Raw genomic sequence first — 18,907 nt, 5'->3', positions numbered from 1 at the left:
AATGTTTTCTAAAATTAAATCATGTAGATATTATTTTAATTTCTGAATCACACTTTACAGATAAATCATTTTTCAAAATTCACGAATATACCACTTATAATGCTAATCACCCAAGTGGAAGAGCTCGAGGTGGCTCGGCGACTCTAGTGAAAAATAACTTAAACCCCTATGCTCTTCCAAATATTGAAGAAGAATTTATTCAAGCAACGCAATTTGCAATTGTAACCAATCTTTATGATCTTCATGTATCTGCAATATACTGTCCACCAAAATTCAAAATTTCGTCTTCAGAGTTTACATCATTTTTTCTCAATTCGGATCTAAATTTATTATTGGAGGGGATTTCAATTGTAAGCATTCTGCATGGGGTTCACGTTTAACTACTGCTAAAGGCAAAGAACTTTATACAGCATTAGAACAAAACAACTTATCTTACATATCAACAGACAGCCCCACATATTGGCCCTCAGATTCAAGTAAATTCCCAGATCTCTTAGATTTTTTTATCTTTAAAGGCATTTCCAAATTTCAAATGAATATTGAACCAAGCTATGACTTATCGTCAGACCATTCCCCAATCTTATTAACATTTAGTACGCTACCGATTCCTGCCCATTCCATTCAATTTTTACATAATAAATTCTCTGACTGGGTCCATTACAAAAAAATTCTGAACTCTAGAACACTTCCAAATATAAGGCCAAAAAACACGACCGATATAGAAACTCAACTACAATTTTTTACAGAAATCTTATGCACAACAACAGAACAAATTACTCCCACCCCAAAGGCAACAAAAGAAAAAATAACAATTCCTATTGAGATCAAAAATTTATTATTGGCCTACTGCTTGGAAGACAGCCGAAATTATTATGATAGCAAAATCAAACAAGGACCCTTACTTCACTTCTTCATATCGACCAATCAGCCATTTGCCAATTCTCTCCAAACTAATGGAAAAACTTCTACATCGCAGATTGCTCGAAGATTATCCTCATACAAACTGGCTACCGAACAATCAGTTCGGCTTTAGAAGAGAACATTCCACTACACAACAGTGCAACAGGATCGTGTCTTACAGCTTGGAAGCCTTAAATAAAAAGGAACACTGTGTGTCTGTATTTTTAGATGTTAGCAAGGCGTTTGACAAGGTGTGGCATTCTGGACTTTTATACAAAATCTTTATAACATTTCCCTCTTACTTCAAAATCCTAAAATCATTCCTACATAACAGAAAATTTTGTGTAAAAATAAAAGGAGAGACCTCTGCCATCAGAAATATAGAATGCGGTGTACCACAGGGCAGTGTGCTAAGCCCATTATTATACCTCCTGTATACGCATGATATGCCTACTGATGAGTTAGTAACTATCAGCACATTTGCTGATGACATAGCTTTAATATTAAAACATAAAGATATTTTATTAGCCAATTTACAGGTCCAAAAATACTTACAAACACTTCAAGAATGGTTCGCAAAATGGAATATTACAATCAATGCCGATAAATCCCAACATCTCATTATTTCCTTAAAACATCATAACAATCCAACTCTTCATTTAAATAACAAAATAATTCCTTCCTCCAATAGTGTGAAATACCTTGGACTACATATTGACTCAAAACTAAATTGGAAAACCCAAATTGAATATAAGAAAAAACAAATTCAAATAAAAATCAAGGAGCTGTATTGGCTTATAGAAAGAAAATCAGACCTTTCTCTCGAAAACAAATTACTCATTTACAAAACAATAATTATTCCTATTTGGACTTACGGTATAGAATTGTGGGGTTGCGCATGCAACTCAAACATCAAAATTATACAAACATGCCAAAATAAAATTTTAAGAATCCTCACTGACGCACCGTGGTATATATCCAACTACTGCCTCCACAAAGACCTAAATATTCCAACCGTTGCAGAATACATAAAATCAAGAAGCATATCCCACATCAAGAAATTAGAACGCCACACAAATCCCATCATCAAATCTCTGCCCAATCCAACAAGAAGACTGAAGAAGAAATGGCCCGATGACCTTCCTCATCTACCATCATAGAAGCATTCATCACTCGACAGAGTAGTTAATGCTTAGTTCCAGCCATAGTTGATGTTAAGATTATTATTTCAATATTTTGTAATTTTATTTTGTTAATATTCTGTTTATTATTTACATTTATATTTTTGTATTTATGTTTAATTATTTGTTTTTTATATACTCAACAATTTCGTATTATAAAACTTGAATAAAGTTTTGATTGACAAAAAAAAAAAAAAAAAAATGTGTTTTATATTGTTACATGAAACTTTCATGCACATACATATTAGAATATCACATGCACAGACATATTATCATAATAATATATTTATATCTTTATAAAGTTATGTTCAAAGATAATATTATAAAATATGTTTTGCCATTGATAAAAATTAAAATAGTAACAATATAATACAAATATTATTACTACAATAATCAAATACAATATTAGCCGTAGTTATATTTAAATTATTATCGAAAATAATTAAATAATTAAAAATGAATTTGCGCTTGACAAAATATTGTGTATTCATTCGACAAAATATGGTCGATTATTCTTAGCGCGTATCCTTTTTATCAAAGTGTGCGTGGCACGCAAAGGGATGCTAGATGCCAGCTAGCCGACAAGATGCGAACGTTTGTGCCTCTTGTGCAGAAATGTCGCTCTCTCTTTCAGCCCAGCTGCGTTCAGTTATGTTCAAATACATCAGTTATGTTTGGTAAATAAATCGCTAACGATTTATTAACCAAAATTAATAAATTTATTAATTTTTAAACTAATACACTTCGTAAAATATTCGACAGAGATTGTGACCCTGATTTTTGACTCACTAGCCTAGCATAAAAACTTTGCTGTTTATTATATATATATATATATATATATATATAATATATCAAGATATATATATATATATATATACTAGCTGACCCGACAGACGTTGTTCTGTACCCACGTCTACAATTTTACAATATTTTATACTAATATTTACTGCTTAGTTAAAAATAATAATTACTGTTTTTTGAATTACTATTTACACCAATATATGAGTGATGTTGAATGTAAAACTGTTTCAAATAAAATGATTCTTCTCAATTCCCACAGTTAACACTTTAATTATTCATTTAACAAATATTAAAAAATGTTCAATAAAATTGTATATTGAAAATTATACACTGCGATTTATAGAATATATATGCGGCATAATACTATATAGCATAACTTTGTTGATCGTAAGTTGAATAGAGCACATGTGAACAGGATTTGACAAATTAATTCACTTCAAATATAAACTTGAGCAATAATGTATATTGATTTATTAGTGAAAAAAATGTGATTTAGATATTAAAATTACTAAAAGCCAGTTAAAATATGGTTCAATATTATAAAAATTATAGGCAACATTATTGAAGCAATTATTTTGGGTAGAAAAATAAAAGGTGGTATTGCACCTTTGCCGCGAATGCTATATAGTAATTCTTTCTGAATTTGTTGTACTTTTTAAAAGATTTCAATTTTCAACACGTTTATCTTAAGCTGTGACATAAATCACAAAGGCAGACGATCATTTTTAGTGTGATAAATTTGGAAAATCGATGTTTTAGTCGTGAATAAACAAAAAATCATTCATTTATACATCCACATCTACAGGTATGACTAAAAATACTATATAACCCTTAAATGCAATAAAATAAATTGAGCTATTGGAAATTTTGTTCTATAAATCGCAGTGTATAATTTTTAATATACAATTTTATTGAACATTTTTTAATATTTGTGCTCTGTGAATTTTTTTACTGTGCTCCAATTTACTTGATATTTTGGAAATGGGCTAATCTTTATTTTAAGTTCAGAAGTGAAAACAATTTGCACTCCGTCACCATCCACCGCATTAATTGGATTATTACTCTTTTAATTCTGATTTTATCAGAACTTGTAATACACTATTTTAAAGGTGATTAAATAAGCTACAACTTTCTTTATCATAAATTTTACCGTAACTTCTCTTATTGTGAAACGGCGAAGGGTTAAAGGGCTCGAAAGACTTCTAGTTGGACAGCCGCGCACTCCTTAATTAATACCTCTATCAATATTTGTATAATGGAAAAATAATAAACAACAATAATTAGTCAGAAAAATACCTCGAATTTTCATATATATATACTTTTATACGTATTCTTTCAGAGATATTATAATGAGAATTTGGATGTTTTTTTTTAATGTTTTTTTTTATGAAATCATGATTTTTTTTTAAAATCGTTTGTACTAAAGTTGTGGTATTTTCTAGAATCCATCAAGATCTCTTAAACCAAGTTAATTCTAGATGGAATACGATTATTTTTAAATTTGGTGGAAATGGCACTGAAAAACTATTTTATTTAAATGAAAAACCATTATATGCGTCTTTTATTTGCATGATAGTTTACTCATTTTACACGCAGAAGTACTCATTTTAAAGCTTATTTTGAGCAATATAAAAACCCATTTTCATATCTAGCCTAATAATGTTCCTAAAACACTATAAAATAGCGATTTATTAGGATTTTTATTGATATAATTTTGTTCATTACATGATTTTTGTTAAAATGTGTATTTTTGAAGATATTAGCAAAAAACGATGAAAAATGCAAAAAAGAAACAAATTTTCATTAGCCAGTAACTTGAAAAGTAATTGCTTTTTTGAAAAACATTATTAAACATTTTTCTCTTATAATTAGTTCTTTTATCGATACCCAACGTTATTTTGAAAAAAGTAAAATTACACCACTGAAAAGAAATGTTATCCACCCGAGAAGTGGTAAAGGAGTCTAAATTGTTTTCACTTCTGAAGAGTAAGATAAACCTAGTTTCAAAATTCCAAACGAAATGGAGAACAGTAAAAAAAAGTTCAGACCGAAAGCGCTCCATTGAGTAAATATTCCGTACCCAATGACAAACATGAATTTTTGACACAATGAAACTTCTAAATAATTTTTTTTTGTATTGTAACATAGTATAGTAAGGCAAAACGACCGCAAATTGAATATTTTTGAGCGCAATCACTTATGGCTCGCTCCTTTGCACGAATTCGTACGGCGAATCTGTTCGCAAAGTGCGCAAACAAAATTATTGCAAGCAAAAGCAAACACACGCGCACGTCAGACGCATGCGCAGACTGCATCATCACTTGTCAAACGCATGTTATATTATTTGCATCTTATATTAATTTAATTTTTGGCACATCTCAGCTGCTCTTCGGCAATAATAATGTAGACATTACATTTTCCTTATTTATAATCATGAATTTATTATATTTTAATATTGCCTTAGCCTATAAGTGAATAGAAATGTTTGGCAAATGACAGTTGTCATTTGTTTTTAATGTCAAACCATGCCTTAAATATTTTAAAGGTCAAACAATGATAAGCGGTTTTTTGTATTTTTTTCCATCTATTTCTACAATCTAACTATATTTCTGTGAATCAAAACATTCTAGAAAATTTCCCGAACAAACTTCAGGAAGATTCATAAAAATCCGAATCATAGTTTAGGAGGATTAATGAAACTTACATTGTGTTACAGAAGAATTTTATATATAAGATATATATATATATATATATATATATATATATATGTATATATGTATATATATTATATATATATATATATAATATATCATTAATAATTTATAGATTACGTTTTTAGAGGAACGTGAAAACAGGCTAACTATCATTAAAAACGCTGGAAAAAATGTTATGAAAGATGTACTGCCTGATATCTATTTACGGATATCTATTTCCGCATAAATAAATAAATAAATAATTAAATAAATATATATAATACACTAATTAACTCATATTTTTAACTTCCCGTAGGGTAAGTTATAGTAATCGCAAAAAAATCGAAAATAAAATTTTTTATATATCTTTACGTTTCAGAGGTTTCTGAACATTTTGGCATACCTTAGAAAAAATGGATGTATGTGTGTGTGTGTGTGTGTGTGTATGTATGTGCGGATACAAATTTTCGTCGACGATTTCGGGAACACGGATCAACCGATTTGAATAATTAAAAAAAAATTGGATTTGTATTGATAAGGAGACGTGCTGATTAGTTTTTGGCGAAGGCAGGTCTAGCCGTTCCGGAGATACGGGACAAAAAGTGCCGAAAACGGTAACTCAGTTTTTAAGAGAACGGAGCGTCCGATTTTAATAATTCAAAAAACATTTTACTTGTATTGACAAGATAAAGAATTGATAAAATTTTCATAAATGCAGGTCTAGCGGTTTCGGAGATCTAACAAAAAAAGTAAAAAAAAATGCTATTTGGCGGTCAAAAATGATCATTAGACATATGCACATCAAATTTTCAGATATTTTATAGAGATTTTAACAATAAGTATAAATTTTGTTTATTTTTCTATGGGTTCCGTATCAATGTTTACCCGTTAGACAGCGACGCCACGCTTACGTGCTTTATATTTTGTCTCTATGCAGTTAAAGCAGTACGATTGCTTTGAAAAACAAGTTCAGATCTTCCAAAATATGTCAAAATGAAGAAAACATTTTTTGTTCAAAAAAATTTTTTTTTAAAAAATGATCTTATTTTTTCGAAGTAAATTTTTTTCAGAAATGTTAATTGTTTTTAAAAAAAAAAAATAATTTTTGGTACGGGAAGTTCCAGCAATTTGCCCTAAGGCACGATGCCCTAATTGCCTTAAGACAGAATTCCACTTACAGCTAGTTATTGTATTGAATATAAATACTTCAACCGCACATTAATCATCAGTGTCATGCGGTGTTATACCGTTATACGAACTATCGAAATTCGACACACGCACGCGTCTTCGTTGGCACAAGAAACTTCTCGAAGCGTTGTTCCAGAAATTTGTTAAATCTTTAAGTAACTAGCTGTAAGTGGAATTTTGTCTTAAGGCAATTAAGGCATCGTGCCTTGAGGCAAATTGCTGGAACTTCCCGTACCAAAAATTATTATTTTTTTAAAAACGATTAACATTTTTGAAAAAATTTTACTTCGAAAAAATAAGATTTTTTAGAAATTTTAAATTGGACAAAAAATTACTTTTTTTGAAAATAAATTTTTTTTTTAAAAAAAATTTTTAAACAATTTTTTTTATAAAAATTTTTTTTTGGAAAAAATGTTATCTTCATTTTGATATATTTTGGAAGATCTGAACTTTTTTTCAAAGCAATCGTACTGCTTTAACTGCATAGAGACAAAATATAAAGCGCGTAAGCGCCGCGTCGCTGTCTAACAGAAAAACAATGGTACGGAACCCATAGGAATGTAAACAAAACTTATACTTATTGTAAAAATCTCAATAAAATATCTGATAATTTGATATGCATATGTCTAATGTCTAATGATTATTGTTGACCGCCAAATGTTATTTTTTTTTAGTTTTTTTTACTAGATCTCCGAAACCGCTAGTCCTATCTTCATGAAAATTTGATCAAATCTTCATCTTGTTAATACAAGTAAAATGTTTTTTGAACTATACAAATCGAATGCTCCGTTCTCTTAAAAACTAAGTTACCGTTTTTGGCCCTTTTTGCCCCATATCTTCGGAACGGTTAGAATGTTTTTTGAATTATTCAAATTGCTTTATCCGTGTTCCCGAAATCGTCGACGAAAATTTGTATCCGACCACACACACATGCACGCACACACACACACATACACACACACATACATCAATTTTCTCCAAGGTATGCCAACATATTCAGAAACCTCTGAAACGTGAAGATATATAAAAATTTTCATTTTCGATTTTTTTGCGATTACTTACCCTATGGAAAGTTAATTATAAATAAATCAATTTATGATCTCCAGAACATTAACAATCGTCATTTCATTTCGAATCAAATTCCAAAAAAAAATAGTTGCCAAATTTACACAAAATTGAAAAAGTGCTCCCGCATAGTCACAGTCTAAACGCATTTGCAAATAATTCTGTGCGACATTTTCACTTATACTGTGCTCAGTTTGGCGGCATTTTCACATTTTTCAATAATTTTCACAAAATTGGAAAAGTGCTCCAGTACACAAACAGTCTAAACGCACTTGCGTAAACATTTCTACCAGAGTGGCGCTTAGACTGTGCTTAGCTTTGGTGATTTTTTGAATTTTTAGTCCAAAATTACAAAAAAATTTTTTTGAAAAAAAATTAGAAACAAAAAATTTTTTTTCCAAAATCAATTGTTTTGTTGAAAAAAGCAGAAAGTTCTTTGAATCATTTAAATTGGACGCTTAGTTCTCTCAAAAACAGCCATTTTTTTTAAATTTAGCTCTGTAACTCCAAAACCTCTGGGCCTACCTTTGCCAAAAACTAATCAGCACATCTCCCTATCAATAGGAATCGAATGTTTTTTAAACCATTCAAATCGGTTGATCCGTTCTCTCAAAAATTCGCTTTCTATTTTTTGCACTCTTTGCTCCATATCTCCGTAACGGCTGGACCTGCCTTTGCCAAAAACTAATCAGCACATCTCGCCATCAATAGGAATCGAATGTTTTTTAAACCATTCAAATCGGTTGATCCGTGCGCCCAAAAACGTGGACGAAAAAACGCGGACATACAAAAACACACACACACACACACACACATCCATTTTTTCTGAGGTATGCCAAAATGTTCAGAAACCTTCAAAACGTCGAGAAATGTAAAAATTTTTGATTTCGATTTTTGGACGATTACTATAACTTACCCTACGGGAAGTTAATAAACAATAATAATAGTGAGTGTGTAAACTGCGATAAAATTAATAAAAGTTAATGTGTAAATAAAATATTATTTTGTGAAATTAAAAACAAAACTTGGTGTGTGAAATTGTAGTGAATAATAGAATCAATGGCGTATAATATAAATATAAATAATAATTTGTATAATATAAATAATAATTTGTTATAACCTCACTAACATGGAAAATCAAGTGAACAGACAAGTGAACTCTTAATATCTCAAATGATTAGTACTTATACACAAACAAACATTAATTATAGCACGAAAAGTTATATCATAATATTAAATATATTTTTAATATTTTATATCCTATAATCATATTTTTTTTTTAATTTCAATAATTATTACAACTGCTAAATTATTAACATCTAGTAATATTGATAAATAATAACATAAATTTAAATAAATAAAAGTGCAAAGGATAAAAATTACATGAAAATAATATCCGTAATATGATTTAATATAAAATATAAGCAAATAATAATAAAAATAAAATTAATAAATAATATAAATAAAATTTCTGAATAATAAAATAATACTAGAAAAATAATAAAATATAACAAAATAACAATAATAGAAATAGTAAGATAATAATAATTGTGTGCCAAGTAATTTGGGTGTTCGTCTATTCTTTTTTTGTAGTTGTTTGTTTTTTGTTGAATTTCTTCATTTACTGTCATCATGTTGCTGTCCTGGTGAATCAACCAGTTGGGTTGATTCACCAGGACAGCAACATATGATCTTGTTCTGCACTCGCTGAATAATCTGTAGATTGGTTTTTTTGGCGGTGCCCCATAGTTGAATCCCATAAGACCACACTGGTTTAAAAATACATTTATAAATAATTAGTTTGTTATTCGTCGACAGTTCGGAACGTTTATTCAGTAGCCAGTAATGTTTTTTGAATAGTTCATCAATCTGCTGTTTTTTCTTGTTAATGTGAACTCTCCAGTTCAATTTTGTGTCCAAGTGTATTCCGAGATATTTTACGCTATCTTTTACTGGGATTTATAACGAAGAATTATAGAAGGATCTTTTTTAACTATTATAGCAATAAATCAATAAATAAACGGAATGAAATATGAAATAATAATTTGTTATAACCTCACTAACGTGGAAAATCAAGTGAACAGACAAGTGAACTCTTAATATCTCAAATGATTAGTACTTATACACAGATAAACATTAATTATGGCACGAAAAGTTATATCATAATATTAAATATATTTTTAATATTTTATATCCTATAATCATGAAAAATAATATGTTGACTGTAATAAAATTAATTATGGCACAAAATGTTATATTATAGATACTAAATATATTTTAAATATTATATATCCTAAAATCATAAAAAATGATTTGAAAATTGTAATAAAATTGATAAAATTCAATATATTGATTTTTTTAAAAAAATGTATATATTTACTCAGAATACATAATTTTTTTTATTAATGGTGTTTATTCAATATTAATTCAATAATTTTTAATATTTCAGAATATAGGGTCAATAAAGACAGGTCCAGCCGTTTCGGAGATACGGAGCAAAGAGTGTAGAAAATAGAAATCGACTTTTTGAGAGAACGGAGTATCCGATTTGAATGATCTAAAAAACATTCAATTAGTAATGATTGGGAAAAATGTTTATTAGTTTTTGGCAAAGGCAGGCCCAGCTATTTCAAAGATACGGAGTTAAATATGTTAGAAATGGCAGTTTTTGAGAGAACTAAGCGTCCGATTTAAATGATTCAAAGAACTTTCTTCTTGTCTTCACAAAATAATTGATTTTGAAAAAAAAATTTGTTTCAACTTTTTTTTTTTTAAAAAAAATTTTTTTGTATATCGAAAATAATTCAGATTTTATTTTCAATTCTGACTATAGTTCTAATATACTTTAAACAAGTAATTTCAACTTTGCAATTCAGTTTATATAATTTTTATAAATATTAGACAATGTTACAATATTAATAATAATCTATTTGAAAACATTCAGAATTTCATTCCTCGAACATTTCGTTACGGTACGGAAAGTTCCAGCAATTTGCCTTAAGGCACGATGCCATACACCCCACTAGTTTTATTTTTAGTTTTATTTAGATTATAGTCGATGGATTTAAAATGACTTTTTGAAAGAAATTCTTGTTTTTTAACTTCCCGTAGGGTAAGTTATTGTAATGGGCCAAAAATCGAAATTGAAATTTCTTACATTTCTCGACGTTTTGAAGGTTTCTGAACATTTTGATATACCTCAGAAAAAATGGATGCGTGTGTGTTTGTATATGTACCTATGTATGGACACAAATTTCCAGTCGCGTTTTCGGGCGAAATCGGATCAACCGATTTGAATGGCTCAAAATACATTCGATTTTTATTGATAGGGAGATGTGCTGACTAGTTTTTGGCAAAGGCAAGTCTTGCCGTTACGGAGTTACGGAGCAAAGAGTGCAAAAAATACAAATTGTGTTTTTGAGAGAACGGAGTATCGGATTTAAATGATCTAAAAATACGAGGGTCATGTAAAAAGTAAGGTTTCCACATTTTTTTCTGGGTTTGGGCATTTTTTATTGCAATAAATATGTATACAATCGGAAAGCTTGTATTTCAAACTATTTTTCTACATAGTCACCAGATCTTCCAACGCATTTTTTCTGACGAATTATCCACTTTTGAAAACCCGCTTCAAAGAACTCCGCCGCTAGGTCGCCAATGTACTTGTTGACCGCTTCCATCACCTCTTTATCTGTACTGAAGCGTTGTCCACTTAAGTGTTGCTTCAATTTTGGGAACAAGTGGAAGTCGCTGGGAGCAAGATCAGGGCGGTAGGGGCCATGATCAAGCAATTTCCACCCGGATTTTTCTAGTTAGGCGGTGGTCTGTCGAGAGACATGCGGTCGCGCGTTGTCGTGGTGCATCCTACCGCCCTTGCTCAATCTTCCTCTCCGGCGATTTTGGATGGCTCTTTTGAGTTTTCTTAACGTATCGCAGTACATGTCCGAATTTATTATGGTCCCTTTAGGCATAAACTCGGTAAGCAAGACGCCTTTTCGGTCCCAAAACACCGTAGCCATCACTTTTCCTGCGGACAGCGTCTGCTTAAACTTCTTCGGCTTCGGCGACCTGGAATGGCGCCATTGTTTTGAGTCTTCTTTTGTTTCCAGAGTAACGTAGTGACACCACGTTTCATCTCCCGTAATAATGGAGTCCAAGAATTCTTCAGTATTCTCGGCGCATTCTCGAAAAAACCACTCGGCACACTTGACACGATTGTCTTTGTGGGTTTCTGGAAGCATATGCGGGACCCACCGCGCACACACCTTGTGATAACCAAGTTTTTTGGTCAAAATGTTGTTGATGGATTTTAGACAAATTTCAGGAACCCGATCAGCCAGTTACCGAAGCGTTACTCTTCGATCCTGGAGTAGAGAGCTCTTCGCCACAACATCGTCAGACACCGACGGTCTCCCGCTCTTTTGCTCGTCATGAACGTATGTTCGTCCTTTGGCGAACTCCCTGCACCATTTGCGGACGTGCTGGATGCTGATGCAAGGATGCATTTGCCATAAACTTCTTCTAACTATCTATGAATATCAACAGGTGTAAGCTTCTTCGCGTTTAAAAATCGAATTACGGAACGGATTTCATATCTGGCGGAGCCATCGCGGATGGCTGTTACACTCGCACTAATATTCGCAGTGAATTTCTATATATTTGGAATGGAGTGGGAGGGATCAACAATGAAACTGGCGTTGCCAGATTTTTCCTAGCATCTCGCACGACGAATGTACAACATTGGGAACCTTACTTTTTACATGCCCTCGTATTCAATTTGTAATGATTGGGAGAAGTGTTTATTAGTTTTTGGCAAAGGCAGGGCTAACCATTTCAAAGATACAAAGATAAATGAGTAAAAAATGACAGTTTTTGAGAGAACTAAGCGTCCGATTTAAATGATTCAAAGAACTTTCTGCTTATCTTAACAAAATAATTTATTTTGAGAAAAAAAAAATGTTTCAACTTTTTTGTTCAATTTTTTTGTATATCGAAAATAATTCAGATTTTATTTTTAATTCTGACTAGAGTTCTAATATACTTTAAACAAATAATTTCAACTTTGCAATTCAGTTTGTATAATTCTTATAAATATTAGACAATGTTACAGAGTATTTGTAATAATATATTTGAACACATTTAATATTCCTCGATCATTTCGTTACGGTACGGAAAGTTCCAGCAATTTGCCTTAAGGCACGATGCCATACACTCCACTTGTTATTGATGTTATGCCCAATTACTAGACTTTATCAATACATATGTCAACATCAAATTCAGAGTCATATAATATATATTTATATATTTTTAATATCGAACGACTTAGAAATCTTGTCTATCAAATTAATTATCTAGATTGTAATTTAATTTACATAGGAGAAACAATCCAGAACTTAATGAAACGTTTACAACACCATAAATACAATTAAAAAAATCCAAGACAATTTAAAACTATGATAGCATAGCATATTTATACTTTAAAACACAATATGGACCTTTCTAACCCGACTGTACTACAATTCGAACAAAATTTATTCAAACGAAGAATTATAGAAGGATCTTTTTTACCTATTTATAGCAATAAATCAATAAATAAACGGAATGAACTTAACACGCTGTGCGACACAAATGTCTTTTATTTAGATAGTATTTCCAAATTTCTCACAAAACAATAAAACGACGCGCAAAGGATTCGCAATTCGTTCCACACATGTGTAGAATCTTAGTAAAAAATATTTTTTATAAAGTCCTTTTTCCATTATATCTTCAATCAGTCTACGAACAACACACTATACAATTGTGATTTTTTAAATTAGTATTTTGTGAAAATATTGTGTAGTTACGAGTTTAATGATTATAATACATAGTCTAGTGCAGTGATTCCCAAACTTATTTCACCTACCGCCCCCTTTCCAGAAAAAATGTTACTCAGCGCCCCCTTACAAACTTTCCGAAGGAGAAGTTTGTTTTCATCAAAAAATCCGATTCGCTAATTTTATGTTTTCTCGACGTTTTAAGCTATTCTGAATCGAATGAGACCAACAATTGACAATTAGAACTTTCAACGATGTTTGCTTAAAAACGCATAAACCGATTTTAAACATTTAGAAGCCAATCGATGTATTTCGATGTATTTCGATTATAATTTTAATGTGAGGGAAGAGGAATGACGGGGGGTGCGCTCGTACCTACGGTAAATTTGTTCGCAAAAACTAATAAAGGGAGTCGCGTTAAAATTCAAGCAAGATTGGATTTAGACTCGAAATTTAATACAATATCAAAATTGCTATTCCGAAAATTACGCGTTAAATCTCAATACACGAGCCTTAAGCTCCACGGTGTTGTTGGAATTTCAACGAAATCCAATAATTTTACAAATTTAGAAATATTTAATGAATATGGTACATTTGCAAAAAATATAAATGCATTTGTGCTTACGAAAATATCGAGTCTACTACCCGCGCAGCAAATCCAAATTTCTTAACTAAATCTTCCTAATAGATTAAAACTTTTGGATTCACACTTAAATATTCCGCGTGAAGTAGATATGTTGATAGGCGTTGATACGTTTTTTGAAATTTTAGGTAACGAAAGAATTATACTAGGCCCCGATAAATCTATTTCACATGACGCAGCATTCGAGTGGATAGTTACGGGTAGATATCAAAGAAATATAATTAATAGCACGACTAATAATGATCATATATCCGCCAATCTTACAGAATCTCTTACAAAAAAATTCTTAAAGAATCTCTTACAAAATTTGGTAAAGTTACACGCTTTTGAAAAATTACACAAATTATTGACACACAAAGAAACGTATGAACCATTCTTTTCATTAAACCTTTTGCAAAACAAGAATTGGCGGTGCACAGTTTTAAAACGGATGTATTTACTAATACACCTATGCAGATATGTTTGAATAACTTTAACTAAAATATTATCTTTATATAATTTAGTGTTAATTTTAATCATTTATTTAAATATAATATTAATATTATAATATTTTTTAGTTTTGTGCTTTAAACGCCCCTTACACTAAGCATCGCCCCCTAAATACACAAAAGCCCATCACCGCCCCCCAAAATCGCCGCAGCGGTCGCAAGGGGGCGCTGGCGCCCACTTTGGGAATCACTGGTCTAGTGCATTACCATATCCTGATACCATGGATTATTAAAATTTTCCAATTTAACACTAAGATTAACTAATTGTAAGTACTATTTACTATTTTATATTTTTTTCTTTTTACTCCAATTCAATTGTCTTAGTTTTTAATTTTATTTTTAATTTCCACTGAATGAAGGCTAGGATTATAACCAAAACGTTTGGATTTAAAATAAATTTTTGAAAGAAATTCATGTCTTTTATTGATGTTATGCCCGATTATTAGACTTTGTTAATATATATGTCAACATCAAATTCAGAATCATACAATACACACACACACACACACACATATATATATATATATATATATATATATATATATAAATAAACAAAACAATATAAAAAAATACATAATGACAGATAAATATACATAAACACATGTGAAAAAGCATAAATCTAAAGCAATTCAATAAATTTGTTTTATAACTAATATATATTGTGAAAGTATATATGAAAAACAAACATAGAATAAACAAATATGAAGAAACTCACCATACAAATAAATTTGAAAAAAAAAACACAAAAACATACGAAACTGTACGAAAAAATTATAAAACAACAAATTGATAAAACGTCTAGTTATGATAAATTTTAAATAATTGTAAAATTAAAATAAACATAACATAAACTAATGCAGGAATGCACATTTTAACATCAAAAAAGAAAAATGTTTGTCTACATTCGTGGTAGCGTCCACACTGCACATACAAGTTCAAACATGAACGAACAATTCTCTTTGATGTACCGACAAGTTGCGGAACATTGCTCGCCATGTATGTTTGTATTCGTTCGTGTTCGTTGTGGCGTCCACACTATGCTCTTTGCCCTTCGTTCTTGTACGCAATTCTTGCTTGTTCATGTGAGTTCGTTAGGTGTGGACGCAACTTAATTGTAAAATTTGTGCGTGAGTGTTTGCGGAAAATTGTGGAAACTGTATAGTCATACTAGGCATTAAAACATGCTAAGAATTTGACATGCTGACTAACAATTCAGCCTGACTTCTATGATTTCAGATGTCAAAAACGCGTCAGCCATATTGTTACTTTTTATCACAGCGATTCGTCGCCGTATTGCTTTTTTGTCAAGAAGGCTTGTTTTATATTTAATATTAATATTAATAGTAGTAGTATTTAATATTAATAGTTTTGCTTTGCTTTTTATTATAATTCATTCTTTTTATCTCGATTCCAGTTTATTCGTTTTGGCTTTTTTTATTACACGGCAATTTATTTCTTATTTATATATTTACATTTTAGGGTTATGTTTAATGGATTCTTTTCTTTTACATTTACGCGTAGGTTTTAAAGATCATTTTAGTCGGGATTAAATTTTATAGAATGTTTTAATCTTTATATAATATTTAAAGCTTACGTATACATAGGATTGCATTTCATGAATACGCTTTTGTTTCATAGATAATTCTAGTTAGGCTTATAGTTTATTGTGTTTTATTGTTATCTTAAATAAGACTGTGCTTGTTTGTTTTGATGGTGAAACTCATATAGTTTTCAAGCTTCCATCTAATTATTATTAATTTTTCAGCCTCTATTTATTTGTGTTCGGCTTGTAACAATATGTTTCTAATGTAGTTCTTATTGTTTTGCGCTTATTATCTAAGTTATTATTTTTATTTGTTTTATCAATCTATACATGTTATATATTATTATTCATGTTGTAAATTTTATATATATATATATATATATATATATATATATACATTATTCAATTTCTATTACTTTTCTTAATCTTAAAATAAATGTTCTTTGACGATTTCACTGTAACTTATAAATAAATAATTATTAAATATTAATTAACAAATATTTATATATATATATATATATATATATAATATATTATATATATATATATATATATATATATATATATTAGGTTGTCAAATATCTCCCTTCCGCTTTTTGGATTTAATACAAAAAGGCGGAAGGGAGATATTTGACAACCTAATATATATATATTAATTATTGTCATATAATCAGACATTTCACCAAGAAAACTTATACAAATTTGTATGTTCCTTTGCAATTATTAAGTTTGGCTACGGTCCGAGCTTTAATTCAGTGGAAGCTAACTACACTCAAATAATACCTACAGCAAAATTAAAACTCAGCAAACAACAAATAGCTGATTCAGTCGATGAAATAATAAAATTAAAACACTTTTGATGCTATACTAAATCAAAATATTTCATACTGTCTTGGAACAGGTATGTTTCCTTTTTCCTGCAATATTTGCTATAAGAGAACAAGATATATTGTGTTTTAAATTATTATATTATTTAAGGTAGACTATCATCTTGGTCCTAGACAATATAATAATCACTTGCTTGGCTGTGATAACAATGATCTTGACAGGTTTTATCTGTCAAAGTTATAATTCCAATACTTTTCAACATGACAGCTAACCTCTATTTCGTCGCCAACTTAATGCTGGCTGAAATGTTAGCAAATTCTTAGCATGATTTAAGGTGGTGTGTATAGTCATTGGATAAAAGAACGGGATAGAGAAATTTTTAGTAAATTTTTCTATTTCTATTTTTCTTTTCACTGACGCTCAATGAAATTTGTCACTATTATTTTCTTAATTGACAGAGATATTTTACTCAGCGATGAAATCTTTTGGAAAAAAAATTTTAATTTAATTCGTTCAGTTCTTTGTAATTCTTACCCTTTACATTTAATAATTAATATGATAAATAACAGGTTAAATTTTCTAAAAAATATATGTTTCACTTTACAGTCTGATAATTCTATTTTTGATGATTTTTCAAAAATTGCCATATTTAGGTAGTTTTTCACATTTTCTAAAAAAAATTGTTTTTAAATGAAGGTTTTCTGCTAGTTTTTTCTTTTGAAAATACTTTAAATTCACTTTTTACTCCCATAAAGTCTAAAACTCCAGTTGAGCGTGTTATTGATGTTGTTTACAAAGTGGCAATGATTGTAATTGTTGTTATATTGGTGAAAGTTCGCAATATATTTACAAGAGAATGAACCAACATATTTGCAACTCAAAAAATAAGAATCAGTTTAAGACAACGTTTTCTGAACATGTGATTAGTTTAAACCAAGGATGAGCAACCCGCGGCCCGCCGGAGGTTTTTCTGCGGCCCGCCAAGCATTTCTCAATTACAGATTATTTTTCTAGATATTCTATCAAATACCCCTGTAAAGGTTAATTTTGTTGTCAGTTAAACACTGGTAAAAACTGTTCCCATGTAGAAATTAATATGGTCTGAATCTACAAGCAATATAAAATCTACATTGGTCAAATTTGAAACCAATATCGGCTGGTCATAAAAATTGAACATTTTTTATATTGAGGCCATATAGGTAAACCAACATTGGTCTATATTGGTCTATATTTGGAAATTTGGAACCAATGTTGCCTACAAATTGTTGAATGTTGGTAAGGTAATATACAATTAGACAGAGAGCTGGTGAACATTTAGAATTATTAATTATTGAATTATTCTGAAACTTATAACTGATGTTGAAATATTACACAAATATTTGAAGATTTGAAGTTGAAATAATATAACGCATAAATCAATGTCATTTATTTAACAATAAAACACCTGAAATGAACATTAACATAAATTTATTAAAAATGTTTTTGTGGAAATTCATTTATTAAATATAAACAATGATACAAATATATAACTGCATTAAAAATATGATTATTCATAAAACACAAAAGTGTCATGAATATTGATTATTTTTAATGGATATTTATTAATACATATCAAGTATTTTTTTTTATAACAATAACAAAGGCAAATTAACTTTCCTATTTATAACATCGTCACTCGATAAAATATTGTACAGCATCTGAACATATTTTATTCGTTGTTAATATATTTATTATCCATTATGAAATATTTATTTCTTCCTTCTG

General features: G+C 29.8%; 1 protein-coding gene across 1 annotated transcript; it reads right to left on the bottom strand.

The window, feature by feature from the left end:
* Window positions 1-11,640: 11,640 nt before the first annotated feature.
* On the bottom strand, window positions 11,641-12,069 carry LOC113371380 (histone-lysine N-methyltransferase SETMAR-like). The gene has a single exon (XM_026612008.1). The coding sequence runs from the start codon at window positions 12,067-12,069 to the stop codon at window positions 11,641-11,643; it is 429 nt and encodes a 142-aa protein (XP_026467793.1).
* Window positions 12,070-18,907: the final 6,838 nt, after the last annotated feature.

This window comes from Ctenocephalides felis, unplaced genomic scaffold (assembly GCF_003426905.1).
Source record: "Ctenocephalides felis isolate EL2017-DRISC unplaced genomic scaffold, ASM342690v1 CF-g0.4_SCAFFOLD_01492, whole genome shotgun sequence".
NCBI lineage: Eukaryota > Metazoa > Arthropoda > Insecta > Siphonaptera > Pulicidae > Ctenocephalides > Ctenocephalides felis.
Note: the sequence above shows the minus strand (reverse complement) of the source record. Positions and strands in the feature narration are given on the sequence as shown.